The sequence below is a fragment of the Symsagittifera roscoffensis genome, chromosome 3 (assembly GCF_963678635.1).
Source record: "Symsagittifera roscoffensis chromosome 3, txSymRosc1.1, whole genome shotgun sequence".
Lineage (NCBI taxonomy): Eukaryota > Metazoa > Xenacoelomorpha > Acoela > Convolutidae > Symsagittifera > Symsagittifera roscoffensis.
Genome location: NC_087064.1, coordinates 48,466,585 through 48,493,036, shown reverse-complemented (window position 1 = coordinate 48,493,036; position 26,452 = coordinate 48,466,585). Strand labels below are relative to the sequence as shown.

Genomic DNA, 26,452 nt, shown 5'->3' with positions numbered 1-26,452 from the left:
TTAAACCAAACACTAAATAGAATCACTGCACAAAAAGCTAACCGATTGTCCAGTAAGCATTATGATCACACCATTGCACGATCCAATAAAGATTCCTTTTTAGATGACAATACTAACGCTAACCCCCAACTAACTGAGAAATTTTTCATCAAATCACAATCTGTATTTACTATAAACTGCATGAATAAAAAATATCATCACGTTATATCCACAGCACTTCGCGATACAAAAACCTACGATTCCTATTTCAGTAAATTTAACCATTTTCCACTAGCCTTTAATTTCCTGACACCAAAAGAACGTGACTTACACTGCTCACATCAAATGATGCTACGCACAAAAAAAACTCAAACATACACTCACCATTACATAAAACTTCATACAACACCATTACATAACTAATACACCATCACGAAGCCCACAACATTGATTTCAGTTTTTTAACTCCAAATACACTTCACCATTCTTCCTAAACTTCACATATTGTATAAAAACACTAACATGCAAGGAATCATTAGAAACTCCGACCCTATCCGACAAATGTAAATATTCTGCCCACTAACCAGAACTTTTAACGTCGATGAATCCCGTCCACTAATTGTCTCTCACGAATATATACAACCCGTTGAAATCCCAATCCTAGAATACATTCACAACACTAAATACAACCATAAGCGTTAAAATCTAAATCCAAAACACACCGCATAAATTCTCACGAAGTAGTGAAGAGCACAAGATCATCAAAGCACTTGACCTGTTTTGGCCTCTAACAAAACTAATTATATCACCCGCTTGCTGGCTAAACTTCTAGCATTATCGAACGTCATTCACGATATTTTCCCAAAATGATTGTCTGCTGACTACTAAATAAGTATAATTATGTATCTTACACTAATAAATTGATCACACTAATCTCATCACACAATTATCTAAAACAAAGAAAAACAAATGAAAACATTGAAAACTCCTTTCTCGAAATTCTAGACTCGTGTTAACAAATCGCAGTATTATTGAAAAACAGTAAAATTTACCCCGCAAATAACAGTAAATTAATAATTAATCCTCAGTGCAACAAAATTTGTTTTACCAAGCAGTAAATTTAAAAATTAAATTCCCAAAAGCAATAAAAATTTAATATTTCATTGTAGTAAATTCATAAAAAAATGCAGATAAATCAAAAAAATACTAACCTTTTTAAAAGACGCTTCTTTTATAGATTTGAATCATTCACTCGCCGACAAAACTTTTTCCACAATCGTACAGCTCGCCCATGAAAAAATGTTTAAATAATCAATTACTGATAACAACTCTAACCAGTTTTCACACGTTTCAAACTTTCCTTTACTCCGGTTGGAATGAGTTATACAGTAAACTAAAATAACCAACGCAGCTTATCAACGTCACAAAACCTCAAGCTAATAGCATGACTAAGGAAGAATAACCCCGGTTTCCAAATCAGATTAAAACCAGATTGAAACTGGATGAATTATTCTTTTGAAGACCACTTTCATGTCATACCACAATTGAATAAAACACTAAAAAGTCGAAAGACAAAACCAAACCAAAAAATACGCTTTTTAAGAAAAGGACACATTTAAAACAAAAAGAGAAAAACGAGTAATAAAAACGAAACAAAGAAGTTGAACACAAAAATAAGACTCTGCACAAAGAGACCATAAAAAGTTAACCCACTTCTGGCCTAATCAACCAGAACAACACTGCTCGATGTTAATGCCCACACCATGCACTACGGCACTCCAATACTCTACTTTTGAAAAGAGTGGCTCCAGAGTGAGCAACTCTTTAAAATAACTGAACTAATATAAAAACGCTTTTGAGATAACCATTAATAACAAATCATAACTAAAACTAAATCAACAAAAAAAACTATTTATGTAAGTGATAAATGCAGTATGTATAGATTTCGTAAAGACCAAGAGACGAGCAGCGAAGGAGACGACGACCCAATCACATTCCAATTTCAGAATGGCAAATATATTCGACTTGCTGCCTAAAGTCACTACCCTCAAAGGGTTTAAAGTATGGACTCAACATTGCAGCAAAGGAGAACCATTGAACCAGGCCAATGGCCATCTCGATGTTGACTACACCTACAATTCCTTGTCACTTGGCTCTTCACACGGAAAAGTCAAACTTCACCCTGCACGTAGTCTCGCTCTAAACTTAACGAAATCCATACATCATTGCATCGATCAGAAGTCTTGACACAATCACCCAAGACTACCACGATCAACGAGACCCATCTAGAGATACGAACATAGCAACCTTCCTCCGTCAAATACAAACAGCCACACTTCTCCTTTCTCCAAGAAGTTAATGCTCGCAACTTCAAAAAGAAACTACATCACCCGTCCTTCACTGCATTAAACATTTAAAAACTAAAAACTCTCTAAGCCCCGGATGGTTGGAAACAGTTCTAAGCTAGAAATTTTAATTGGTTATAATTATGATTCACTATTTTTATAAAAAAATTCCTAACTATCCAATCACATCCCATAACTAACATATACACTTTTTTGTAAGCGCTGAAACTACTTGTAGTTTCAGCACCAGAGCAATTTGAATAAAACTTAGAATACAGTTGTTCTCCTTCTGGAAACTAACACGCATAAACCAGTATACACTAGATCTATTGAGACTAGGAGATATAAGAGTAAGATTAAGATTGGTAATAGACTAAGTAGTTGCACGAATCTATCCGGCCAAAAATAAGATAGCGTGACGAGCAGATGGTGTATAGAAATCCATATATTTTTTTTCAACTTCCGTCATTTTTTCGAGGTGTAAAAAGAGGGTCTGAGCAAAAGTGTGGAAGTTGGGCATGTCCAATAGTAACAGTATGGAATCCTTTGTATATTCGAAATGAGTTTTGTCGAAAAAATATCGGAAAATTAAAAGAAAATGTAATCAAAAAATCAAAAGATTAAACACAATTTTGATTTTTTTTTAAAAAAAAGTTCTGAAGAAAGCGCTAAAAATAAATTTAAAGAATTTAAAGAAAAAATTAAGTCAAGAAAAAACTAAATGTTCATGGTCTTACCTGATTGATTAGAATAAGTCTAATAAAAGCCTATTATAAGACATATGCGCTCGCTTTACGGGATCGAAGTTAGACTAAAACTCTAAGTTTTCAAACTGCTTTAAGGAACCAGTTTAAAACTAGTAGTTATAACCATTTATATTCATGATAAACTATCTCTGTAAAGTACTCAGACTCATCACTAACAAATCAATTATGACAAATAAGCTTCCTTCAACCTTTTTAGATAGATTTTTTGGCGAAATTTTTTGGTTAACATTCAAAAATTATTGTTGCTCTGAGCTTAAAATTGAAAGAAAATTTTTTTCACCTGTGATCCTTTTTCGTAAACTTATGGGGGTATGAAGGTTGCAATTTTGGCCAATTTAGGACAGTTAACGCGCGATATTTTTTGCGCTATTGACGCATAAGGGGAGGTTGAGTCCGTCTTGCAAATCGTTCCAAATTGGTTGCCGGATGTTTATTTGCCATAATTGATTTATTAGTAGGAGCCAAATCTATCACTTTGTACTTTTTATGGCGTGTGGAGGTATGATTTTCACAAAAAATTCTCAAATTATTTTTTTTGTTTTATTTTGTTACAATAATTGTTTTCATTTTTTCTACTGCTCTATAGACCTTAAAAGGCAGTCGGAACATTCAGGGCTTCGCCCTGATACGAGCAGTCTTTTTTGTTGAAATGAGATCTACTATTTCTTGAAGTTTGAACTTTTCCAGATTCCATGTTATTTGACATTGTGTTGCGCCGCATGCAGTTGATGTTGCCGGGTGCAGTGGCAAAGCACTATAGTTATAGGAAGAATTTTCAGCTCTTTCCTGTTTTGAGCGAAAAATTGCGCCGTTTGATTCTATTTCATATTTTGCTTGTAGTCAAACTTTCTCATGAAAATGGCTAGGATCTCCCAAAACAGTACGAATTTTGTAGCTCGACAAAATGATCTGCGACCAGCATTTAAAAAAAAAATGGACCAGCAAAATATCTTGCCTGATATGCTGCCAATGTGCACTAAGCAGACCCTGTTATTCCACAAAGAGGAGCCGCGGGCAACTTTCTGAATAAACAGGCCAAAAAACGACCTTTAGATGCATTGTTTGGAAGATTTGGACGTACTTCTTTTCGGAAATTATGTTTTTAGGTGCTTTTGCATAGAGGCTTGTCAAAAAATTATCAACTGATTTTGCATAAGTGGATGTCGCGAAATTGTACCATTGCTAAAATTTTCATACTTGATCTTCATTTTTTACATGAAAGAGATTATTAAAATTTCATTTTAACTTTCAGTTTTTAGTAGAGAAATACTGTAGCGCGAGTTATTTTTTTTCACTCAGCAAGCGTTATAGACTATTCCAACTATATCTAACACAGAGGTCAAATGCATCTAATGAAATCCAGCTAATTAAAACAGCAATAGATAAAGAGTGTGTTCTGTAGTTGAAGAGGAGCGACCAAAAGTTACTTACAGATTGGAAGCTGCCATCAAGATCAGCACTTCATGGATGGACAAAAACAACGGATATAAAATTTAACTCAAATAAATTCTTTGAAAATGACGCAAATCTGCACCAAAAAAATTTAGAGGAAAAACTAATTTGAAGCTTCATCAAAACGATTAAATCTAAAGCTGTCGACAATCCGTTATTTTATCTGTTTATAACTCAAGGAAACTGCAAAAAAGTTTTTTTGATTAACTTTTGTAGCTTTTGAGTCTGTTTCACAGAAGAAGCAACTAAGCTGTACACCTATGTGATTTGGCATCTGCACAATAACGTTTTCCAGTTTGAGATACCAGAGAAAAAATTGGCAATAAACTGCAAGGAAGTCAAAAACATTTTTCAAACACCTTAATTGAGAGAGTCTTTCACACAAAAACTCAATAATGTGTGCGTTTTAGAAGCCAAGAGAGCAGTAAAAAAACTGAGAGACTGGTAAATGCCCAGGTGTACAGCGGATATAACTTGAAGTCGGATCCAACTATGATAAAAAACCTTACCTAAAGGATTTAACTACTGATTGCAAGAACTTAGTAAAAAACGTGTTCTATTTTAGATCATACTATTCCAGATCAGTTCGTGACGACAACTGAAACAATGTGTTACTGAACATAGTTTTGCCAAGCACCAGTCAACATCAGCTAGGACAATGGACTTTGGCGTTAGCAATGACCTTTAGCGTGAAAAAGAGATCTATCTTAACATATAACGATAGCACCACCACATACCCCTTCGGGCAAATTGACTTTTAAACAGTTTTTATAAAAGTTTTTCAAATGAAGTTTTTCTTGATAGTCATTTTTTTGGTTCTAATATGTTCAAATTTCGACTTTTTTTTTCCTTTTTTTCACTTCGAACTTCAAGTTCCGTCGATTCAGCTGTGATCCGAGGGTTTCGCTACTATTTTGCCCTCTTCTCCTTTGTTTCATTGTGGAATCACCGTTTTTCCCCATTTCGCTTCGCTCACACTGCAAATCTTGACTCCAATTTCAATTAGTCGCCTTTCTCGCTTTAATGCTGACAATTTTGATAAAAACTTCTGGCATCGTTTTGCGTTGATGGTCCTGGCATATCCGCTGATTCGAATTGGGCCGCGAATCCCAAATCTCCTTCCGCAGTATCCGGAAGTGCGACCTCCCTGTTACTGGAATCGTGGGATACTTCCGTCTCTGTCTGAATATCTCGTCCGAATCCTTCTCCGAAGCTTGTTACGGTCTCCTCAGGATGATCCATTTTGCCTGTTCCTTTTTGGACTACCTTTTTCCTATTTTTGACGTCCCCTTAAGCTTTCCGTTTAGTTGGCGTTTGTGTATGACGTTGTAACTCGGTACTCACATTTTCTATAGCAACACGGTCTTTAACACAACACTTCTGTCTTCTGATCGACCTGGGGTCACCATTAATCGACACGAGTTTGATAGCGGCTAAATGCGCTTGAAACAGTGACAATTTTATCAATCGTTGTTTAGTTATCCGCAGTTGATTTATTAAGCGAAGCAGAAATTCCAGTAATTAGAATTGTCCTTTGATTTCTTCGTTTATACATCCTAATTTTCTCTGAGTGTACGAATTAACCATTCCACTGTTCTTGACGCACGTTGCTCACTCGCCAGCGATATCAGGAGTTCTGAATTATTATCCTCAGTCAATGTTTTCACCACCGTTGCTTTAAGGCATGTCGACTGAACAACTATTATCGCCCTAAGAACTCTATTTAATCTAATATAAAACTCAAGGAACCGAAGCACGTTTCCACCAACGTTTTTCCAACGTTTGCGATTGTGAAAAAATTAAAGGTGGCAAATTTAGAGTACCAATCAACCGCAAAAAGAAAATGTACTTCACATTTTTTTTCATTAACTATTGACCTCAATGAATTCATTTGAAGGTTTTCGTTCAGTTCTTTCAATTTTGTTAATGGTTCAGCGTTTTATTTATTTTAGATTTAGGTTCTTATCGATTTTAGTGCGCGGCTTGCACGTTGAGGACTTGAGGATGTTGTCCTTATTCTTTTCAACCAAACTTTCTCTGCGAGTTCTGTCATTCCTGTTTGGTCCGGGTGAGTTGAGTGGAAAAAAACCACATCCTACTGATTGCAGTTGAATCGGAATTGCAATTTCCTGATCAAACACGATTATTTCACGTTTCAAGCTCAAGTCGTTCAATAATGAAGATAGTACTGGCCTAGTTTGCGACATCTCTCCTCGTCTTTGTTGATGATGCAGTTCCGCAATTCTCGTTATTTCGCGTCTCGATTTGTCAGAGCAGCAACAATAGTCTCCAACGGGTCTGTCATCGTCTGCACTTCGTCCTCGTTGTTCTTCTCTTTGTTGACCATATGAATATTGATGTTTGACTACTCGCGCAAATTTTGAATAGTGAATTCTTTTCACTCAATTTATTATTCAAAGTTGTGCAGTTAGGGGTGTGACTCAAATCTTTGCTCGTTTTCAGACCAAACAAATGCCTGAACTTTCCCTCCGATCCTTTATCCAACGAATTGAAATTACGTAACAAATTAATAATTGATGTAATTTGTGCAACAATAAATTCCTAATCAAATTTTTCTGGCCGGAAAACGGGGAATGTAATCGAGCAAACCAATATTGTTTCCTGGAAACCGCTCTACTTTAAATGTAAATGGATCCGGACGATCTATTCATCTAAATAACCTACTTTGATCTGTTTTGATTGTACGGTTAGGTTCAAGAACAGTAAATCACTTTCTATGAACTGCAACCATAATGACCGTACAACTAGTAACGAAAATGCTCGATAGACCATACGACACCTAACAATTAAAACTCTTCAAAACTATATCTCATTTTCTCATTTCGGCCCAATTGAGGACGCGCGACACTCTTCCAACCTTCTGAAGCGTCACACTTTGAGCGCGTCACACTTTGAGTGCGCTTCCAATTTTTTGTTAAAATGAGTTTTATTCCGTTATCTTGAAAAATTTAAACTTGACCAACTGGAAATCTTTTCATGTATTTCATATTATCCTAGTTTTAACAAATCTCTGAATGACAAACACAGTGCCGCTAAACCTGGTTTAAATTTTGTCACATAATGTACCGGTCCAAGGAAAGATCTTTGTTTTTTTTTTGTGGTTGGCGACGGTATTTTTGCAGCGGTTTTTAATTCCAGCGGAAGGATTCGGTTTTTAGTTTCAGCTGTTTAAAACCCGGCATTGACACTTCAAAATTGAGCTATTCAAATGCTTTTGCAATTTCGCACTTTGGTAAATAAACAAAAATATTTTTTGTCAAGCAATCGTTTTAAACATTTTTCCACTTCACTAAAATGATCTTCATAACCATCAGTTGAGATTACAATAGTAACATCAAAGAAACAAAAAGGTTTAACCGTTAGAACGATAGGAGAACAAACTGTTGGTCTGCGCGTTTTTCACATTTGGTACGTGCCAATTTTTTTCTAGTCTTTTGGTCTCACCCATTACCTTGTTTTGAAAAAAATAATAAATTCTCCGTCCCTTTTGTTGCTTAGGTGTGAAACGTTTTTTAAGCGTCGAATTAAGGAAAAAATCTTTTCGCTATTTCGTTTCGTGTAAATAGCCTTGGAAGTTGTTTCGCAAATTGAATTTTAAGTACATTGTCATTTTTCCCGGAACTTCGGAAGTGTCAACAGAACTTCTCGTAGTACCCCGTCTGAATCTTACCAAAACGCTCGCTCCGAGTTTCCGTTGGCTATCGTTACCATATATCATGGCATCCGACTTCTAGAACTCCCACTAACCACGGCAAACTTAAACTCAATATGTCCTACTCATAGTCGTATCTTCTGCTTCCTGTCTATTGGAAAGAAAAACATTGAATGCCTCGACATTTTTGCATTTTGTATTGTAATCCTTTTTTGATTCCTTAACTGATTTTGAATACTCTGTCTTATCATCAATTGCATTCATATCATGTTTATCTGATGAATCCGAACCACCAAATTGTATTTTCTATTAGATTTGTTGACTTTACATCATATTTTTTTCACGCTGGTCACTATCTTGCTCTCTCCCATCAACATAATAACCCTTGTCACGGAATATAGGACTCGTTCCACCTCCACCTCTCGACAGTCTTCATACTCGTCTGCCTCTAGAATTAGCACTACACCAGCCGTTTTGGCCTCCACTCCTACACATCCTAACAAAATGGTTCTTCATGCCACCTTGTCTGCAATCTTGACCCATGGCAAGGCAAACCTGATGGCGCTGCGCTGATTAGGACTTTCCTCATAAGTTGCACGGCTTCCCTCGACAACTCCCACTATTCCTTTGCACGCAGTTTACATAACCGCTCAACAAATTCCCATATCAGCCCTTCTCTCAAATAGTCTTGGTGTTCTTCCGCATCTGTTTTAATCGTTTTGCATACTCTTTTTTGGAGTCATAGCTTCCTTCATGAGTTCGTCCTAAATTTGAGATATTGGCTACAATTATGTCGCTGACCATTATGTCTTCTCCTGCCACCAATTTACCTGGGGGTTTAACTACAGATTCTTTGATTTTAAAATGTTACATGAGCTTTCAACGTTAGTTCAGTCTTTCGAAGATACTGTTTCAGATTAGATCGTAACGACAACTAAAACAATGTGTTACTGAACATAGTTTAGGACTATGACCTTTAGCGTAAGCTTAAATACGAGATCAGTCTTAACTCATAACGATAGCAACACCACAAAGTCAATCAAACAAAACCTATAATTAGCGTGAAAAAAAAGGACATTAGAGCTGTAAATAACTATCAATGCACATAAAGTTCAAATGTCAACAGAGAAATTGCTCATAACTCTATCTCTTTTGGAGTTTGTTAGTTTTTTTAGTTCATTTTATAGAAAAACAATATCACTTTACAATTTCTTGAACTTCATCAAAATTCGTTCAACTGAAGTGCTTTTTAATGAAACCTGCTTCTTGTGATTAAATAGAAAAAAAATATTTTGTTTTCATTTAAAAAAACTAATTAAACAGTGTTTTCCGAAATTTTCCAGCTCCCTTTTTTATTTATGAACTGAAAAGAAAAAAATGAACAAAAAAACTGGTCTTGATCAAAATTCAAATTTTTGTGAAACTAAAAATTTGAAGATCCGTTTTTTCATTGGAAAGAGGACAATGTTTTTAAAAAATATATCATTTTGTTAGGTTTTTGCATATTTTCTGAAAATGTTTATTATTACCCAGAGGGATAAATTATACAGTTCATCTTAAGAAATTAATGTAATCCAGGATAGCTTCTAAAACAAATTAGAATTTCGTAAGACCTAAGATGAAAAAAAAATTATATATAAACATATGATGTTGAAAATGTCATCTTTTGATTTGTTGAAACTGGTAACAAAAGTCAATTTAGGCTTTGCTTTTGACTTGCTCTTGTTCATCCAAAAGTTTTGAGCTAATCCGTTACATTCGTTGCACAAATTTAGCAATAGAAGTTCTGACTTCTGAGTTCCTTAACTTTGCCCATTACTGTTTTTATCTATGATTTAAATTAGTTTTTTGTTTTAACCAATGTTTCGCTCATTAAGCTTTTTTGTATTCAAAAAAGCAACATTTTTTGATCAAATATGCAGAAAGAGTAATTTTGTTCAACAGAAGATCATATTTTCCGTTATGGCAAGAGTAATTTTGAAAACTCACCTTGTAGGAACCTCCAAATTAGCTCCTATTATTGCTATTAACATTGCTAGTGGCAGCACTGACTTCATCAGGAACCGTTTATGTTTTGTCGATAAAAAATTGATTTCTTTAAAAGGAAACTTAATAGAAGGCAAGGTGTACAGCTTTGTAAACAAGCAGGCGCATCTTTAAATTTGAGCGCATTCAAAAATCAAACATGATAACAATTTTCTTTTGTAAGTTAATCTGAATAATTGAACGATGGTTTCAATCGTGTTTCACCGCAATGAAAATTTTGTTTAGTGGACAGAAAACAAAAATTCGAGGTAGCCGATGAGATAGTGACATCACAGTCCGAAAATCTGTGGGTCAAGGCCCACCATAATCCGGGCTAGAGTTTGAGGGTGGGGCAAGATTTCACAGGCCAGCAAAAAACCAAAACAATAAATCAACGGAATGAGGGGTAAAAACAACTGGCTCCTATATCGACCCTCTCCCTCGAGAATAAATGATCTCGATGAGTAAAAACAATATTATGATAATTTAATTCAAAAGAAAAACACTTAGCGGGGACTAACAGAATCAAGAAGTGATATAGAATTGCACTAAAATCATGTTTGAGAGACGTTATTTGGAGCTTTCAGTTTGTGTTCTGGAGACAGTCTTTCATGGCCACTTTAAGCCTAGAGATGCTCTCTTCGATGTTCAGCTTCAAGTCAACGTCATCTTCACATATTACTTCCTGAAATGGAGGAAAAATGGGAAATGGCTTTCTCGAAGTTAGGTGAAGAATTATCATAAAAATTTGGCGATAAGGTACTATTTATGTGGGATAAACACATTAAGGCAAAAACAATATTTTAAATAAACTTGTAGAGCTATCTGATTGAAAAATTCGACCTGAAATCGAACACTCTCTCCCCTCCATTCGTTAACACATAAATTTCCATTCACTCGCTGCAAAATTTACTCATTACACATCTATGAAGCCGTATATATTGCTGCAATTTAAGGATTTGACAGCGCTTCAGCCTTGATGGTTTATGTCTTAGTGGTTGATGGACGTGATATGGAAATACTGTATGTAGGCCTAGAATAATTTTGATAGTGATGATAATTTATCACAAACGCAAGCAAACATTTAAAAAACACTGAATTTGTTGAAACAATCTCAACTTTCAAATTTCAAAGAAAAAAATAGATGCCCTATAAGCTCTATGAATTTCTAGAACAATTTATGATTGCCGCTTTTTTGATAAAATTAACCCAACTTGAGAAAACCAGATCAACAGATAAAGTTTTTTTTCCGCTGGGAAATCTTAATAACAAATTCCGCTTTCGAAACTAGAAATCGCTCACGAATTTTCGCGCCAATTGCAAGTTCGTATTTGGAGAGTGGATTTACGTCACTTTCAGCAGATGAATTTCAATTGAACTCAAAAAGTTCATATATAGCTCAGTGCATTCATAAATGCATCAATATGTATGAATGTACATCTGTAGCTATTACAGACTTATGCACATTTTAAGACTTTTTCCGCAAAAAGAAACAAAAAAAATCAGCAAGACCTATATGAGAGTTTTCGCTATTATTCTTAAAAATTATCGGAGATACATTTTTCCGGAGATAATTCTGCGATAAAACGAGTATTTCAGAAAAAGACTACCAGGTATATTTTAAACCGGGGATATATTCTGTCTGCAATATTAAATGTCGTTTGGAAACTTTTACTTGCGACGATATTTTATTTGAAGATTATGAACGCGCACCGTTTCAAATCGTTAAGTATGGGAGAAACCCTCATGCCAGAAGGTACGAATACCGATATTCGTGAGGCGACAACTGGTCGAAAGCGGCATTTCGCACTTTTCGAAAAAGTGACAACTCGCACCAACAATTAGAAGTATATAATTGGTATGTCGCAACCGGGCTGATGCGTTTTGTGTGATTGCAAGAACCGAGACACGAACTGTTTACAAAAACGCCTGGCGGTTATCGGCGCGAAGTGCCATCGCGCCCACCGCCAGGCCACTGGGAGAGAAGAATAGCCCCCATTATAACACTACAATCGAGATTTTCTGAAGTTATTATAACTATGATCGGAATGGTCTACTCACGAATGTTTTCAGGTCGATTGCAGCCATGTGTGATCCCAGCCTCACTCTGACCTGTTGGTGTTCTGGATGGGCGGACACACTCCCGTCCCCGTAGATGTCACACAGCAGCTGGAACATGCAGTCTCCCAACTCCGCTTCACCACTCACCTCCAACAGGGAGGACTTTCCAGCTAAATCAAAAGAACACAACTGTTAACCTTCAAAAAACGAGAAGAATTTATTGAAAAATTAACTCCTCTCCCTTACACAGCTTAAGATACTCAAATTTTGGAATTGTTTTCTGCAATCTAATTCTGCCTGACCGTTTTTCAAAAAAAGCCGCTGAAATGAGAAATTTTTTGGATAAAGGGATTGAGATAGTTTTTGTCTGATTCAAATTTTTCTAATGAGCGACAAAAACGCATTGCATAAACGCAGCCTGATACCATTTTGTAGTCAACTGAAGCAACTTCTAATTTTTGCACTACTAGCTTAATTACATAATCTTAGAGACTTCTTCAAAACAAGACTTCTTAACAATAAACCTCACCCCTCTTAGCCGATGGTTCGTCTTTCTCCTCCTCGCTCTTGAGGAGAGCTGCCACCACCGCATCCGCATACATGTCACTCACTGTACTTGCCTCCCACTACACACCCACAGAGAACACAAAAGAGATAAGATAAAGCATGAAGTTGAACTTCAGTATCAATTTAGCATCTAGTAGTATCTATACTACTAGAATCATCTGAAATCTCAGGCTACAGCTGAGTTCAAACAAAAAAAATTTTGCAATCAGAATGCAATTTGTGGTGATAATCATCAATTACTGTGTTGGCAACTTAAAAAACAGTTGCATATACATCTAAACATGGCCAATCGAAGATTGGAAAAGAGAATTGAACGCAAGTAAACATTAAAAAAACACTAAATCTCAACTTTCGAATTTCACAGAAAAAAAAAGATATCCCTACAGCTATTTGAATTTGTAGAATAATTTATGATGGACATTTTTTTGTTAAAATTAACCCAATTTGAGAAAACTGGATCAATAGGCAAAACTTTTATTTCGGTGGAAAATCTGATAATTAATTTCCATTTTCGAAATTAGAAGTCGAATGTTTTTCGTGACCTTTACACTTTTGCTGCTGGATAGTGGATTTTGCCTTTCTTTCAACAATGGAAGCGCACCGAACTTGAAAAGAAATCACAAGTCAAACCGCGAAAGATCAAAATTGAGCGTGAACAAATTTTACGACTTTTTCCTGAAACAAGACCCAAAAAAAATCAGCAAGACCTATATAAGAGTACTCACTACGTTCATTACTTTTAATAACATTTAACTATAGAACGATAGATAGTTCCAGATAGTTAACAAAGAGGCGAAGCTGCTCTTTGCAAACACTTGCGAGAACACGGTCAAAAAGCAGCTCTATCAAGTGAAAAAAAGAAAAAGTAGAAATGAGCCTCGAATTAGCAAAAACTCGGCTACGAGTAAGCTTCGAATCTGTGACCTACTGCAATCAATAGATTTTGAGTCATACGCACTATCCACTCAGCCATTTTTCGGTTCATTTGATGAATTAAAATGCAGCAACTGTGTTTGCTTATTACTATTCGAATGTCAAAGCACATGCTATCAAAAAGCTGTAAAAGTGCCCCAACATAATTGGGGTGCCGCACCATAAATATTGATATCTGGAGATCCATCCATTGATATCTGGAGATCCATCCATTGATATCTGGAGATCCATCCATGATACTTCCAAAGATCAAAAAGTAAGATACACTTCATTTATCTACCTCTAGAATGCATATTCCGTCCTCGAGGGTGACCGTGATGGAGTTGTTGTAGACTTTAAGGGAGAAGCGCACTCCCTGGTTGAGGATGACGTCATCCAGGCCACATAGCTGCTGCAACACCACCTGTACTGTGGCGAAGCTGCGAGTGAACGGAACTGACAGCTTCTGACTCAGTCGGCTGATAGTCAAATCTGTGTAGTCTGAGAAAAACAAAAATACAGACTATACTTGAAAACAGGTAAACAAAAAAGGCATTCATGACGACTTTACACGGAATATCAGAGCTTTTGATTTTAAGTTAAGATGATTTATCCACGAAAGAAAGTACCAACATAGGATCTGTCCAGTTCTTCACAGATAACCGCTGTTGTGCCCCTGGTTAAGAACTGCATGCAATTTGTGCGGTTATTTTACTGGGCTGGGTAATGTTGCATCACTTCCGACCTTTCGATTGAGAGGCAGAGAGACGTAACCACTTCATCAGCGCTCCTCAAAAACTGAATCAAATTTACGCCACCCATACAGAATCCGCAAATCATTTACTATTTATTTGAACTATATAAAAATGTACTCTGTTTTCTTTTCGGGAGGGAGTGTGTTACGTCTAGATATGTGAACTTTAATTCCAATATATAAATTCCGGTTTCAGATTAGTAAGACGATGAAATTATACAATTCAGGATAAACTTTAAGACTGCGATAAAAAGAAACTGTATACTAATAACTATAAAGCAAACATTTTTTCTTCAGAATTATTTGACAAATAAGATTTCAGCACAAAATCCGTAGCGTTTTAAAGAATACGTTCATTTGAAATAACTAGTCTCAAATTTTTCTACTCCAATTTTCTGCACTTACGATTTATGTCTTTTGGATTCAGAAGGTGGTAGTTGAAGTTCCTTTTAAGGAGCACCCCAGACACCTTCTGTCCCATCTGGGGTTTCTGAACTGCGAGACTTCCCATCACCTTTAAATATTCCATATGCTACTCCAATCCAAACAAAATCTAGTAACGTGTCAAAATTCAAATGCGTTATTTTTTTTAGTCAACCAGCCAGGAGGCGCTACCCGGAGATTAAATATTTAGGGTTGAATTGAAGCTTACTTAAACTCAGGCGCAAATTCGATTTGAATCCGCACTCATATGATTGCTGGGCACCATCACTACCGAATACCCGCCAGCTCCATTCATTCTTTTTTGGGAAATATCAAAAGGAAATATTCGAATCATTCATGCTCGTAGACATGCCTGCTGTTTAATCCCCTCAAACTGCATAGTTCAAACTGTTATGATAACTTCATTCAGTGACATTGTTGAGTTAATTGATGTTTTGATGGCTTCTAATGAATTGGCAAAAATTCAAAGGTTTTCTTCGTAGTTTTTATAGTTGATCATCAGCAATGACACGAGAAATCAAAAATCCAGACATATGAAGCTGAAATTCTGCAATCGGATTCTTTAACCGAAGAATTTTTAACCATACTATTCGTCGTAACCGAATAGGACTAAGTTCAATAAAATACATTTTTTGACGTGTCCATTTTCAGCTATCTCATCAATTGAGTTGATGGGTTGTCGGAGTTTACCTTGGCCATTTTCTCTCCGGGGTAGAATAGCTGGACCTTCTGGCTGTTCTTGGGCATGTACATCTTGGGCTGGTAGCTGGCACTGTTCTCGTACTGTCTACCCAGTGCATTGTGCAGTCGGCCCATCTCTGTTTCCTCACCGTGCACTAGTATCTAATTGAATTGAATTATATAGTGAGAAAAACTTTTTTTTTGATGCACAATGAACACGCAGGAGCCCTAAGGCGCATCAAGGTGAAACTATGAAAAACCAAAAAATCATCTATATATTCATCCACATTCCACGTACACAATGACGCTCGTAACTTGCTCAACTTACTCACTGCATTAACTCAACAATCCTGACATTTCACAGGAGTATTTACTGATCATCGTGTGCAACTGACACATTCATATTTTTTTGATTATCATGATTCAAATCATTACGCTTCTAATTAGAAAGCCAAAATAGGAAAAATTGTAGCCACGGGACTTAGAACTTCACAAGTCGTTTTTTTTCTAAGCTACCATCACGCTTAGCTATACAAAATGTTACCCTAACAAATTAAGATTCAAACCTATTTTCCAGAGTGGACAAAAACCTACGGATTGCTCTAGTAAAAACAACCCCATTTCTTGTGAAATACATAAAAATCCGTAGCAAAAACTGAAATTGGCGGACCAGATGCGGCGGCTGTAGTGCCCTGACGAACTCGGACACCTGTCTGTAGTCGACGTGGGCGGAGAAGGAGATGTAGTCCACACTGCATTTGAGAGGCAGCTTCATCCCACTCATCGAAGTCACCTCCTCGGGCTGGGCCAGGATGTCCTGCAGATACGCAACAATCGTCGCATCACTATCATGATCTTGATTCATTATTTAGATAATTAATACTTTCCATGTCGACTAACTTTTACATAGATTCAAAAGGACGACTGCGGTTCACAGAGTTGTATTCTGCAGACAAAAAAATTGTCTGTAGAAGTGAAGCTGTAGTATTCTGCATTACTCAGTTCGCGGTGGGACAATTTTTCGACAAAAACAGCGGTTTGTTATTGCGGAGGATTGGAGCATCTTTAAGGCGAAACAACCCAATTTTCATCCGAAGCGAATAAGAGTATATTGTTTCGAAACGCTCACCTAAGTGCTCAAACAAGCTAGCTTTAGGTAAATTCACATTTAAGTAGGGCGGACTTCCTTTTGTCCGTCGAAATTTCAGCTTAATTGACTTAAAATTAGATAGCCAAAAAATGTTCAGCTTCAAAAGTAAATACAGCTAGTTCTAAATCACCAAGTAACAACTCAAAATGACTAAATTATCATCGGTTACACATATGAAGTCATTAGCTGATGGCTGATGAAGTGATAACTAACCCTGGCCATGGTTCCCTCAACTGAGTATCCGGCAATGATGACTCCATTCTTGAAGTCAGTACACCAGCTCTCAAATAGCTCTCTAGACAGGCCAGACTGCATCATACCTGGACTGGCCATCACCACTGAGGGCCCAATGTCGTCAAAGTGGTCGATGCTCTGAATAAATCGGTTTGAAACATCGATAAGTTTTCCAAAACTGTGACATTAGACAGTGCATTTTGAGCAAAAGCTATGTTTCTACCTGGAAAAATTTCAGTGCCTCCTAGCATATCAAGTATACCGTTTAAAGAGTTCAGGAAAAGTAAGCGCATTAATAAACTGACACGTGCATGCATAAGCGCATGTATAAAATGATATATGCAGCTGAGAAACTCCACTTTTTTCTAACAACTGTATTTTAATTTGCCTTGTGAACACAATGACCTTGAGATTTGAGACGTGTCTGAATGCGAATGGGTTGCGGAGTGCCATCTGTTTGCGCATCTTCTCGTTCATGGCATTGGAGAAGGTGAGGTAGACTGGCATGCACCTCTTGGCCAGGGATGAGGCGTAGTAGATGGGCACATCCTGTAGCTCCGGCTGCTGCGACCAGTACTCATCTAGAACACAAAAAATTTTTTTAAAAACTTTTTTAAATAGTTCGAAACGAAACAAATCAAACAAGGAACACAGCATTTAGATCAATAGAGAAAAGGTACAGTAACCTAGCAATAGTAGTAAGCTCAGTGGAAACGACCCAATCGTACTTGCCAAAATTACCCACAGGTACCGTGTGGTCGTCTTGACCGCTGGACCATAAGTTTGATCTCAAGTCGCATTTTAACACAAACTTTGAGAGGAGCGCATCTTTTTTTTTGAAAAAAAAGTCATTCAAATGTTTCGATAGGCTCAAAGTTTGGAATTATTGACTATGAAGAAGGTTGACTGATGGTTTTCAAATATGTTCACTTGCCTTAAACAGAAATAGATGAAGAAATAATGAACTAGGTGACCTGGAGATATTCTACTAGAAGGGTTGAGTAACCTGCATGCCATTCCTGGTGTAGAGTTTGTAATGTACTTGATATATGAAAATGTATCTCAAATGCTTGTCTACAACGAAAGTTTAAATTCAATTCAACTGAGACTCAAAAAGTTTCTTGGTAGACTAACCGAGTATGAGCAGGAGTTCCTGTGCCCTGCCTAGAGCGAACACAGGAATGAGACATCTGCCTCCCCTTCTGATGATCTCGTGCACTTTGCCTGTGAATCTAGTCTCCCGCGTCATTCTGTTGTCGTGCAGATAAGTCCCATAGGTTGCTTCCTATACAGAAACGTTTTAGATAACAGACTGTATCGACTATGCAACCAACACTCGAAGATTAACATCGAAACTGAACGGTGGCTAAGTGCTTATGAATTCCTATCACAATCTAAACACTGATTGTTTCTGCATCACAGAAATTCATTCTTTTTTGGAGTGGACACTAAGGAACAAAAAAAAACAATTCAGCTGTCAAATCATAGAAATGTTTTAATTCAGATTCAAGCAAAAAAGGAGGGCACTTCAATTAAGTTTCACGTGAACTTCAGGCGGATTGAAAAGGTATCACAGGAGAAAAGAATGCAGCAAAACAACAGTTGTTTTTACAATTAGAGCATAGTTTTCCTATCCCTAATTTATTCCATTTTAAAAAACGAACGGGCATTATATGCAGTCCTATTCCTCCATAATCACTTACTGATATGAGGACGTGTGGTTTGACCTGGGGCACCTCTGCCTTCATCAGATGTCGGTCCTCCTCACAGCTGTAGTCTCCAGTGTACAGCACCTGTCAATCATCAATATTCACATCACAACTGATTCGGAAAGCTGTAACTATTCGACCACTTATTTAGCTATTTGAACACAAACTTCATCAAAAGCGGCGGCTTTATGGTCTAAAGGTGTTCCCTCAAGTTTAAAAATTAGGAGCAAGTTACTAGATAATAGCTAAAAGTAATCTGTACTTACCCTGACTCCGGCTATTTCAATCATAAACATACAGGCACCCAGCACATGGCCAGCATGGTAGCACCAGAACTTCACGCCACTAATCTCCTGAACCTGTCGAAAACAAAACCATAGATTTCCTAGCTTCCGCTGACCTTCGATTACCGTTCTTAATTTCGGGAGTCAATTCATTTCGAATGGTGTCTCTGTAAGAGTTCCGTACCTGATGGAAATTGATCGTTTCAATTTTCTCCATCGATGCATCCAAGTCTGTTTCTGAGAAAAGCATGTCATCTGATCCGATGTTACTGTTAAAAAAGGAAATGATAATTTGACATTACAAGATTACAGCTGTTGTAATTGAATGTCGAGTTTTAATTTTCAATCATCCAATTAGCGGAGCAGAGCCCGCAAGTCAGCTACATAGCTCCATAATTAATTTCATTTTTCAGCTCGGCTGTTTTCCTGTTTGTGTTCACTCCCCCTTGTGAAGAAACAAATTAAAATTTCAAAATATTTAATAGGGCAATTTGAATTTCGGAATTTAGTTTAATCTGTTTGCTTGTTCATGCCGACCTTCAAGAAAAAAACTGAACTGAAATGAATAGGAATTTTTAAATATTTTGAGAAAAAAATTTAATCAGAAAATTTGTAACTGCCTTCAAGTAACAAAATTATTATTGTCCAGGCCATTTAAATGACAAAGATTTGTATTCGGGTTTGTTTTAGTTTTTTCCGTTTTCCACGCAAAATCAAGTACCACAAATAATCATCGCAATGGTTCGAGTGACATCATATAGGTCCTTTCAGTGGTAATTCGAACGACATTATAACATTTTCAAAAAACTATCCCAGTGTCGAGAAAAATTGGTTTAAACTTTTGAGTTTTAGCAATTTAGACTAAAAAATTTTGATTTTACTAAAAAGGAAAATTAGTATTAAAAACTTCATTTAGCGCGTCACTTACAAAAAAATCAAATAATATTATAACTTTTAGTGCAAATTTTTTTTAGAGCATTGAAGAGCAACATAAATATATTTCTGATTGAAACATATTGGAGAAATGGCAAAAAAATGAAAGGTTGCTTTCGAAGCGGTACACGAAAAAGAAACCGGCATACATTTTGAACCACCGTTCGACACGAGAAGCGTTTCGGAAGTTGATTTAGAGACATTGAGAGTTTTTGATAGTTCTTTGTGGGCAGTACTCAGATATGATTTCAAAAAGCATGTCATATACCAGGAGCAACTCACAGTACCTTCCTTAGAGTGATCTGTTATTTCATTCTGATTTCTGATACAGACAAGGTAATTACGCAGAGGCGAAGCATCCTTTTGCGAACACTTGCGAGAATCCGACAAAACGCAGCTCTATAAATATGTAGCTCTTTTTATATAAAAAAAAGCAGCTCTTTTTCCTATATGAGCAATAAAAAAAGTAGAAATAAGCAGCGAATTAGCAAAAATTCGGCTACGTCTCGGACTCGATCTGTGATATACTACGACCTAGAGATAATGAGACTCACACACTAACCACTCGGCTCGGCCACGGACGCTTCATAATTCACAAACACAAAACAAAAATAAAGCAGAGAACAGATGCTATGAAACTTCCACTGCTACAGATCGTGAATATAGCAAAAAGGAACACCAAATAAGTGAACACTTTAATTTTAAAGTTGGGCTAGAAAAAAAGATGGTTCCTACTATTAAATTCAGGAGGTTTTCCAACTGAAGTTAAACCATTACAAAAAAAAACGTTTTATTTGGACAACTTCCAGTTACCTCCGACCAAGCAGCAAAACGAGTAATGACTGCTGCAGCAAACAACAAGATGGTATCTATCGCAACCAACGATCACTTTTAACAATTTTCTCGCCAGAAGAGTTAACCAGAGGAAATAAAATCATCAAAAAAAAACATTCGTATTTGAATAACTTCCAGCAACGGAATCAATCAAAAAACAATCAGGAAAAATCATAAAAATCTTTTCTAATTGTTACTTTTATTTTGTGTCAATTTTTGTGAGCGGTGAGATGAGAAAAATAAAAAAGGCGTATAAAATTAGCCAAAACTGACAAGTTATCTTCAAAAAACATGAAAAAACGTTCAAATAAAAACATTTTTACTTCAAATCTTCTTTCTTTAAGTTTAATTGACCAGTTTACATCCAATTTTATATAACGAACGCTACCCGATCGCGTTCTTCGCTTTTTGGAAATTTTTCAATGCTCCTCGCATCAAGACTGAAAGGGCTTTCATATGATATATCAATCAAACCATTCCAATTATTAATTGTACTGCCCGATTTTGCTTGGAAAACAAAAAAAGAAAAAACTAAAACACATCCGAATACAAAATTTGTCCCATTTTCAATGGTCGGAACAAAAGGCCAGCCTAAAAATCAACGAGTAATAGTTCATGCATAGAGACAGAAGTAAATTTAAGCCAGCAACTTTAGACCCATTTCCCTTGTATCAGTCTTAACCTAGCTATTGCTAAAAAAAGTTCACCGATATGCCAGCTAAACAACAACAACAACAAAAAACTTAAATTAAAATAGAAATACATCTATTTCGCTATCTATCAGTCGTTGAGTTGCCGAAGGAGACGGTCAGGGAACAAGTTCTTGTATTTTTCTTTCTGTGTTGTGCTACTGCATGGTAATCGGTTACGGAGTTTAACTGAGTAACAGGTACGCTGAGGTAAGATATCTTTCAAAAGATGGGATGGTGTAGAACCTATACGCTCATAAAAAATTTCGATCACAATCCGCAATTATCTTTTTGACCGGAGTGAAGGTCTGTATGATTTCCATTCGTGTCCCTCGGATTTCCATTCGTGTCGCTGAGGTAGACAAAATCAGGCGGCAAAACAACACAATTAAAGCAATTATCACCTTAGGTGAAGTATCAAAAACTCAGTGGAATACTTAATTAGATGAAGCTCATTGCAAATTCCGTGACTTACGAAACGCCTTCGCTAGAATCCATCAAAACCTAACTGCAATCAAAATTTTACAAAAACACAACAACAGTTCCAGCGTATAATTATTTAGCTTCAAACTTTTAGATCGTAAACAAGATGTTTCTATCAATAACAAACAGCCTAAAAAATTGAAGTCTCGAATTTTGAATCCAATTCTGTAAATTTTGTATAATAATGAAAAACCACAAATGAATGAAAGCACCCATGCCTATCTGTACGCAGATGACACAGCTAGATAAAAATTGAGACGATAAAAAACTTCATCAGAAATTACGACAAAAACTTATGGGAGAAGAGAAAATAAAGGTTGGACTTGAATTAAATGAAGGTTATTTCAGACGAAAGTATAAAATAGTCTCTTCAAGTAAATCAATTAAAAAAATTTAATACAGAAGTATAGCCACTGCGTACCACAGAAAGTTTCGACCATGCTCATTTTTGAATAAAACTTGAAAAAAGTACATAAAGAAGAAAATTAAAAAAACTCGTTTCAAACTTATCGGACCAATCTGGCTAGTGAAATAGTTAGAGTCTGGATGGGTAAATAAGCTATAAGAGACGGTTACAACAAAAACCACAAAACGAGGAATAACTAGATTAGAAATGCAGTCTGGAAATGCAGTTTGATCCAGAGTGGAAATTAGTCTGAAAAGTAGATAAATTCAGACCAGTTATTGAAACTTTTTGGAATCTAAATCACGGCAAAAAACCTTTAATATAAACCACACCTGACTACACGCGAGTTTCGCCTGAGGTAGACAAAATCAGGCGGCAAAACAACACACTGATCCATAGTACTTTCCCTTTAGTTCAATAAAAGATCAGAACAACGAAATTATTGAGTAAAAATTTGAATGTCATCTTTATTTAAGACACTAGAACTCAAAAACACTCGTGAAAGTGTTAATGAGAAGTTAAATAAGTTCTTGGAAGAATTATATAACAATTAGCCAAAATTCAAACTTGATCTCAATTTAAACAGAATTAAAAGAACCTCAAGTTTCAAACACAAAACTGAAATAAGTCTACCTGCTACACAGGGGCGGATCTAGGATTTTCTCGAGGGGGGGGCGGATTTTCAAAAAATTTTCCAAAATTTTGACGACCTTTTTTTTTTTTTAGGTCGACCAAATTGATTTTTCGAGCTCTCCCAAAGCACTGTTTTGGCCCTACTTTGGCTAAATTTTCTGCGCCGCAGGCAAATTTTTGAAAAAACAGTCAAAAAAGCCGTTTTTGGGCAATTTTTGAAAAATTTTGACAAAAAAATCGCGTTTTTTTTTGGCGCGCGCTCCCCCTCAAAATTAGTATATATTGGCGCCAAAGGCGCCTTTAGAAAAATTTTAGGGTCGGTCGGCCAAAAATGGATTTCTGAAAAAGTATCAAAGGGGGGACCCTTTGGGTCGGCAGGGGGTCGAATCTCTGAGGGGGGGGGGGGGGGCGTCCGCCCCCCCCCTAAATCCGCCCCTGCTGCTACATGAGAAATCTAAACTAAACAACGATAGCCCGTTAATATGCAAATAGCGCAGAATGTTCCGACCATAGTCTTTAGAAAACTACTGTTAAAAAAGTTTTTTCCAAATAAGCCAAAATTTAGTTTTTTCTGCTTGGTGTGATAGAAGGATCTGACATAAAAATATAATTTAGGCATATTAGACAGTCATAGTAATAGAGGCAAATTGAAAAAAAAATTGTAGAAAAATGACTCGAAAAACTAAAAAAAATATATATATATTTTTTGCTGAAAACTTTTGAAATTTTGAGTTCACAAAATGAAGCAAAAACTAGTTTTACTGGCTTAAAATCAAGTTTAAAGGTCTTAAATTGGGCATAAGTCAGCTGTTGTAAGCCTGCTCGTTTGTTTTATTCGCTCGAATAAAGACGAAAAATCAAAAATTTCAAACCGGATTTTCTCGACACTGGGAAATAATTTGGGAAATTTTTTTAAGTGATTCAAATCACAACTGAAAGGGCTTTAATATGATATACCAATCAACCCAGTGTGATGATTATTTGTGGCATCTCAATTTTGCGTGGAAAACAAAAAGAAAAACAACACGAAAAACACACCCGAATAAAAAGTTCCTCCTCAATTTCAATGGTCGTAAGAATAACCGCTTTCCAAATCATCATCCAGTGTTTAATCTTTTTTTTTGCGGTCAGAGACCACCGAAAAGAGACATTCATATTCTAAAGGCGATATCCCAGAAGGGTGCTTTATACATATTTGAAAGATTATTTATTTAAATCAGTTACAATGCTGGACCTATACTGGCAACAATTTATTAGTTTGATAATAAGTGGAAAACTGCTAATATTTCAAGCAGGGGCGGATCTAGGATTTTTTTGAAGGGGACGACCTTTTTTTGACGACCTTTTTTTTTTAGATCGACCAAATTGATTTTCCGAGCTCTTCTAAAGCACTAAAAGGTCCCTGTTTTTGCCAAATTTTCTGCGCCGCAGTAAAATTTTTGAAAAAACAGTTTTTTTTGGCGCGCGCTCCCCCTCAAAGTCGTATATATTGGCGCCAAAGGCGCCTTTAGAAAATTTTTAGGGTCGGTCGGCAAAAAATGGATTTCTTAAAAAGTACCAAAGGGGGGTCGAATCCCTGAGGGGGGGGGGCGTCCGCCCCCCCCCCCCCCCCTAAATCCGCCCCTGATTTCAAGGACCGTATCAATGGCGGAGAATTGAACTGACCTGACTTTGAGGTAATCCGACATGAGTAGCTTGTAGATGCTTTTGGTGGCATGAGTCATGAAACATCTTCCTTTGAAGGCAGTCTTTGTCAGGAAGTAGGGCAGTGCCCCACAATGGTCCAAATGGAAACTAAATCCAAAGCATACACTCTTTAAGAATTAGAATTAAATTTGTGCAATTCAAAACTTTTTAAAGAATTTTTTCTGCCATTTTTAACCATAACTTATTAAAAAGGTAAACAATTTGCCATCAAATCAATCATTAACGTTACTCACTGCGTGACCAGAAGGAAATCAATCTCAGAGGGTTCCACGTGTTCGATGTACGGAAGTGACTCGAACCCATGATGACCTGGGTGAATGCCACAGTCAAGCTACAAACAAATTCGGAGCTGCCATGATACAAAAGTAATGCTTACACCAATTATCCAACCAGCTTGCAAACAGTTGCAATATAAATTGCGCAGCCAAACCCACACAAAAATTTGGTTTCTATTTAAGATCCATTTTAAGCTCATTCAATCCTATAACTTTTCTTTAGACTTCATTTGGCATTAATTTTGAGGAGAGCGTGAGCCACAAAATCTAACGGCCTTTTCAGCACTTAAAAAAGCCAGCTTGGAGTTTTGGGGGGCCGGGAAATCAATCAATTTGGTTGCACTGAAACACATAGGTGACGCAGTTGTCGATATTTTTGAGGAAAATCCATTTTTTGCTATTCACAAACTTCCTAAAACCCGCCTACAAACAACTTACCGCAAGATCTCATTCAATTTTATCACAAATTAAAAGCTCATCATACTTAAAAAACTCACCATAATTTTCTTAGTCTTGTACTCCAGCATAATGCATGATCTCCCCACTTCCTGGCCGGCTCCCCTGAAACAAGAGGAAACATGATGGAAAATAATATAAAAGACTCTCCTCTCCGCTAACCAATCTTCATGTCATACTTTGAGGTCGAAATAAGACCAAATTAATTCAAAACAAAAGAGGATATCGAGGAAAATCTCGACTGAAATCACATCTACCTCCGATGAATTTTAATTTATAAGTATATTAAATTTCCATCTCCAGAAGAAGAGAGTCAAAATAGATCAAAACTTAATGGAGAAGCCAGGGGCGGATTTGGGTAAGGGTCAGAGAGACAAAAACCAGATCCCTTCAAGGATTCGACCTTTTCATTGCCCACAACTCTTTACCTTATTTGGTACTACTTTACTAATTCATTTTTGATCGATCAACCTTAAAATTAAATTTCCCTAAAACAAAAGAGACCAGCACGCGCTATTTCTCGGCTCCCTTTTCCAAAAAATGCAATTTGAGATTTTCGAAAAGTTACCTGCAGTTCAGCAAGCTTCAAGCTAAAACAACTAGTAAGTGTTGCAGAGGAGCTATAAATATCATTTTGGCCAATTGAAATCGGGCAATTTTATCATTAAATTTATCTTGAAAATCCACTTCTAGTTAAAAATCTCAATCCAATCTTGTGATATTTTAAAATCTAAAAGAACACAAGCACAACAAAAATGAGCATAAGTTCACTTAATTTGTAAATAAAAGTTTCACTACATTCAGTCTAGTGGCCTTGCCAAGAGAGTTAACCTACAGTGGAGTTATTGACAGGTAGTCCGAGGGATCTCTTTCCGACCCATCAGAGCCTGTCACTGTCACGCCCACCCCTGCCCCTCCTCCTCCCCCTAGGCCATCAGCAGAGGAAACTTGTCCTGAACTGGGAATAGAGGACATATCAAGTCTCACAAAAACAAATCT

At 36.6% G+C, this 26,452-nt stretch overlaps 1 protein-coding gene across 1 annotated transcript in view; it reads right to left on the bottom strand.

Annotated features, from left to right (window-relative positions):
• Positions 1 to 10,715: 10,715 nt before the first annotated feature.
• Positions 10,716 to 26,452, bottom strand: part of LOC134842926 (cleavage and polyadenylation specificity factor subunit 3-like) — an 86,852-nt gene continuing 71,115 nt past the window's right edge. The window contains exons 2-18 of the mRNA XM_063859455.1: positions 26,289 to 26,452; positions 25,495 to 25,558; positions 24,956 to 25,053; positions 24,681 to 24,809; positions 19,222 to 19,306; positions 19,020 to 19,112; positions 18,748 to 18,837; positions 18,179 to 18,329; positions 17,450 to 17,625; positions 17,024 to 17,182; positions 16,331 to 16,477; positions 15,670 to 15,822; positions 14,941 to 15,049; positions 14,083 to 14,282; positions 12,832 to 12,928; positions 12,303 to 12,472; positions 10,716 to 10,926 (exon numbers count right to left, since the gene is read on the bottom strand). Coding sequence (XP_063715525.1) covers positions 10,825 to 10,926; positions 12,303 to 12,472; positions 12,832 to 12,928; positions 14,083 to 14,282; positions 14,941 to 15,049; positions 15,670 to 15,822; positions 16,331 to 16,477; positions 17,024 to 17,182; positions 17,450 to 17,625; positions 18,179 to 18,329; positions 18,748 to 18,837; positions 19,020 to 19,112; positions 19,222 to 19,306; positions 24,681 to 24,809; positions 24,956 to 25,053; positions 25,495 to 25,558; positions 26,289 to 26,428 — 2,163 coding nt within the window. The 5' untranslated portion in view covers positions 26,429 to 26,452 and the 3' untranslated portion in view covers positions 10,716 to 10,824. The remainder of the gene's footprint in view (positions 10,927 to 12,302; positions 12,473 to 12,831; positions 12,929 to 14,082; positions 14,283 to 14,940; positions 15,050 to 15,669; positions 15,823 to 16,330; positions 16,478 to 17,023; positions 17,183 to 17,449; positions 17,626 to 18,178; positions 18,330 to 18,747; positions 18,838 to 19,019; positions 19,113 to 19,221; positions 19,307 to 24,680; positions 24,810 to 24,955; positions 25,054 to 25,494; positions 25,559 to 26,288) is intronic.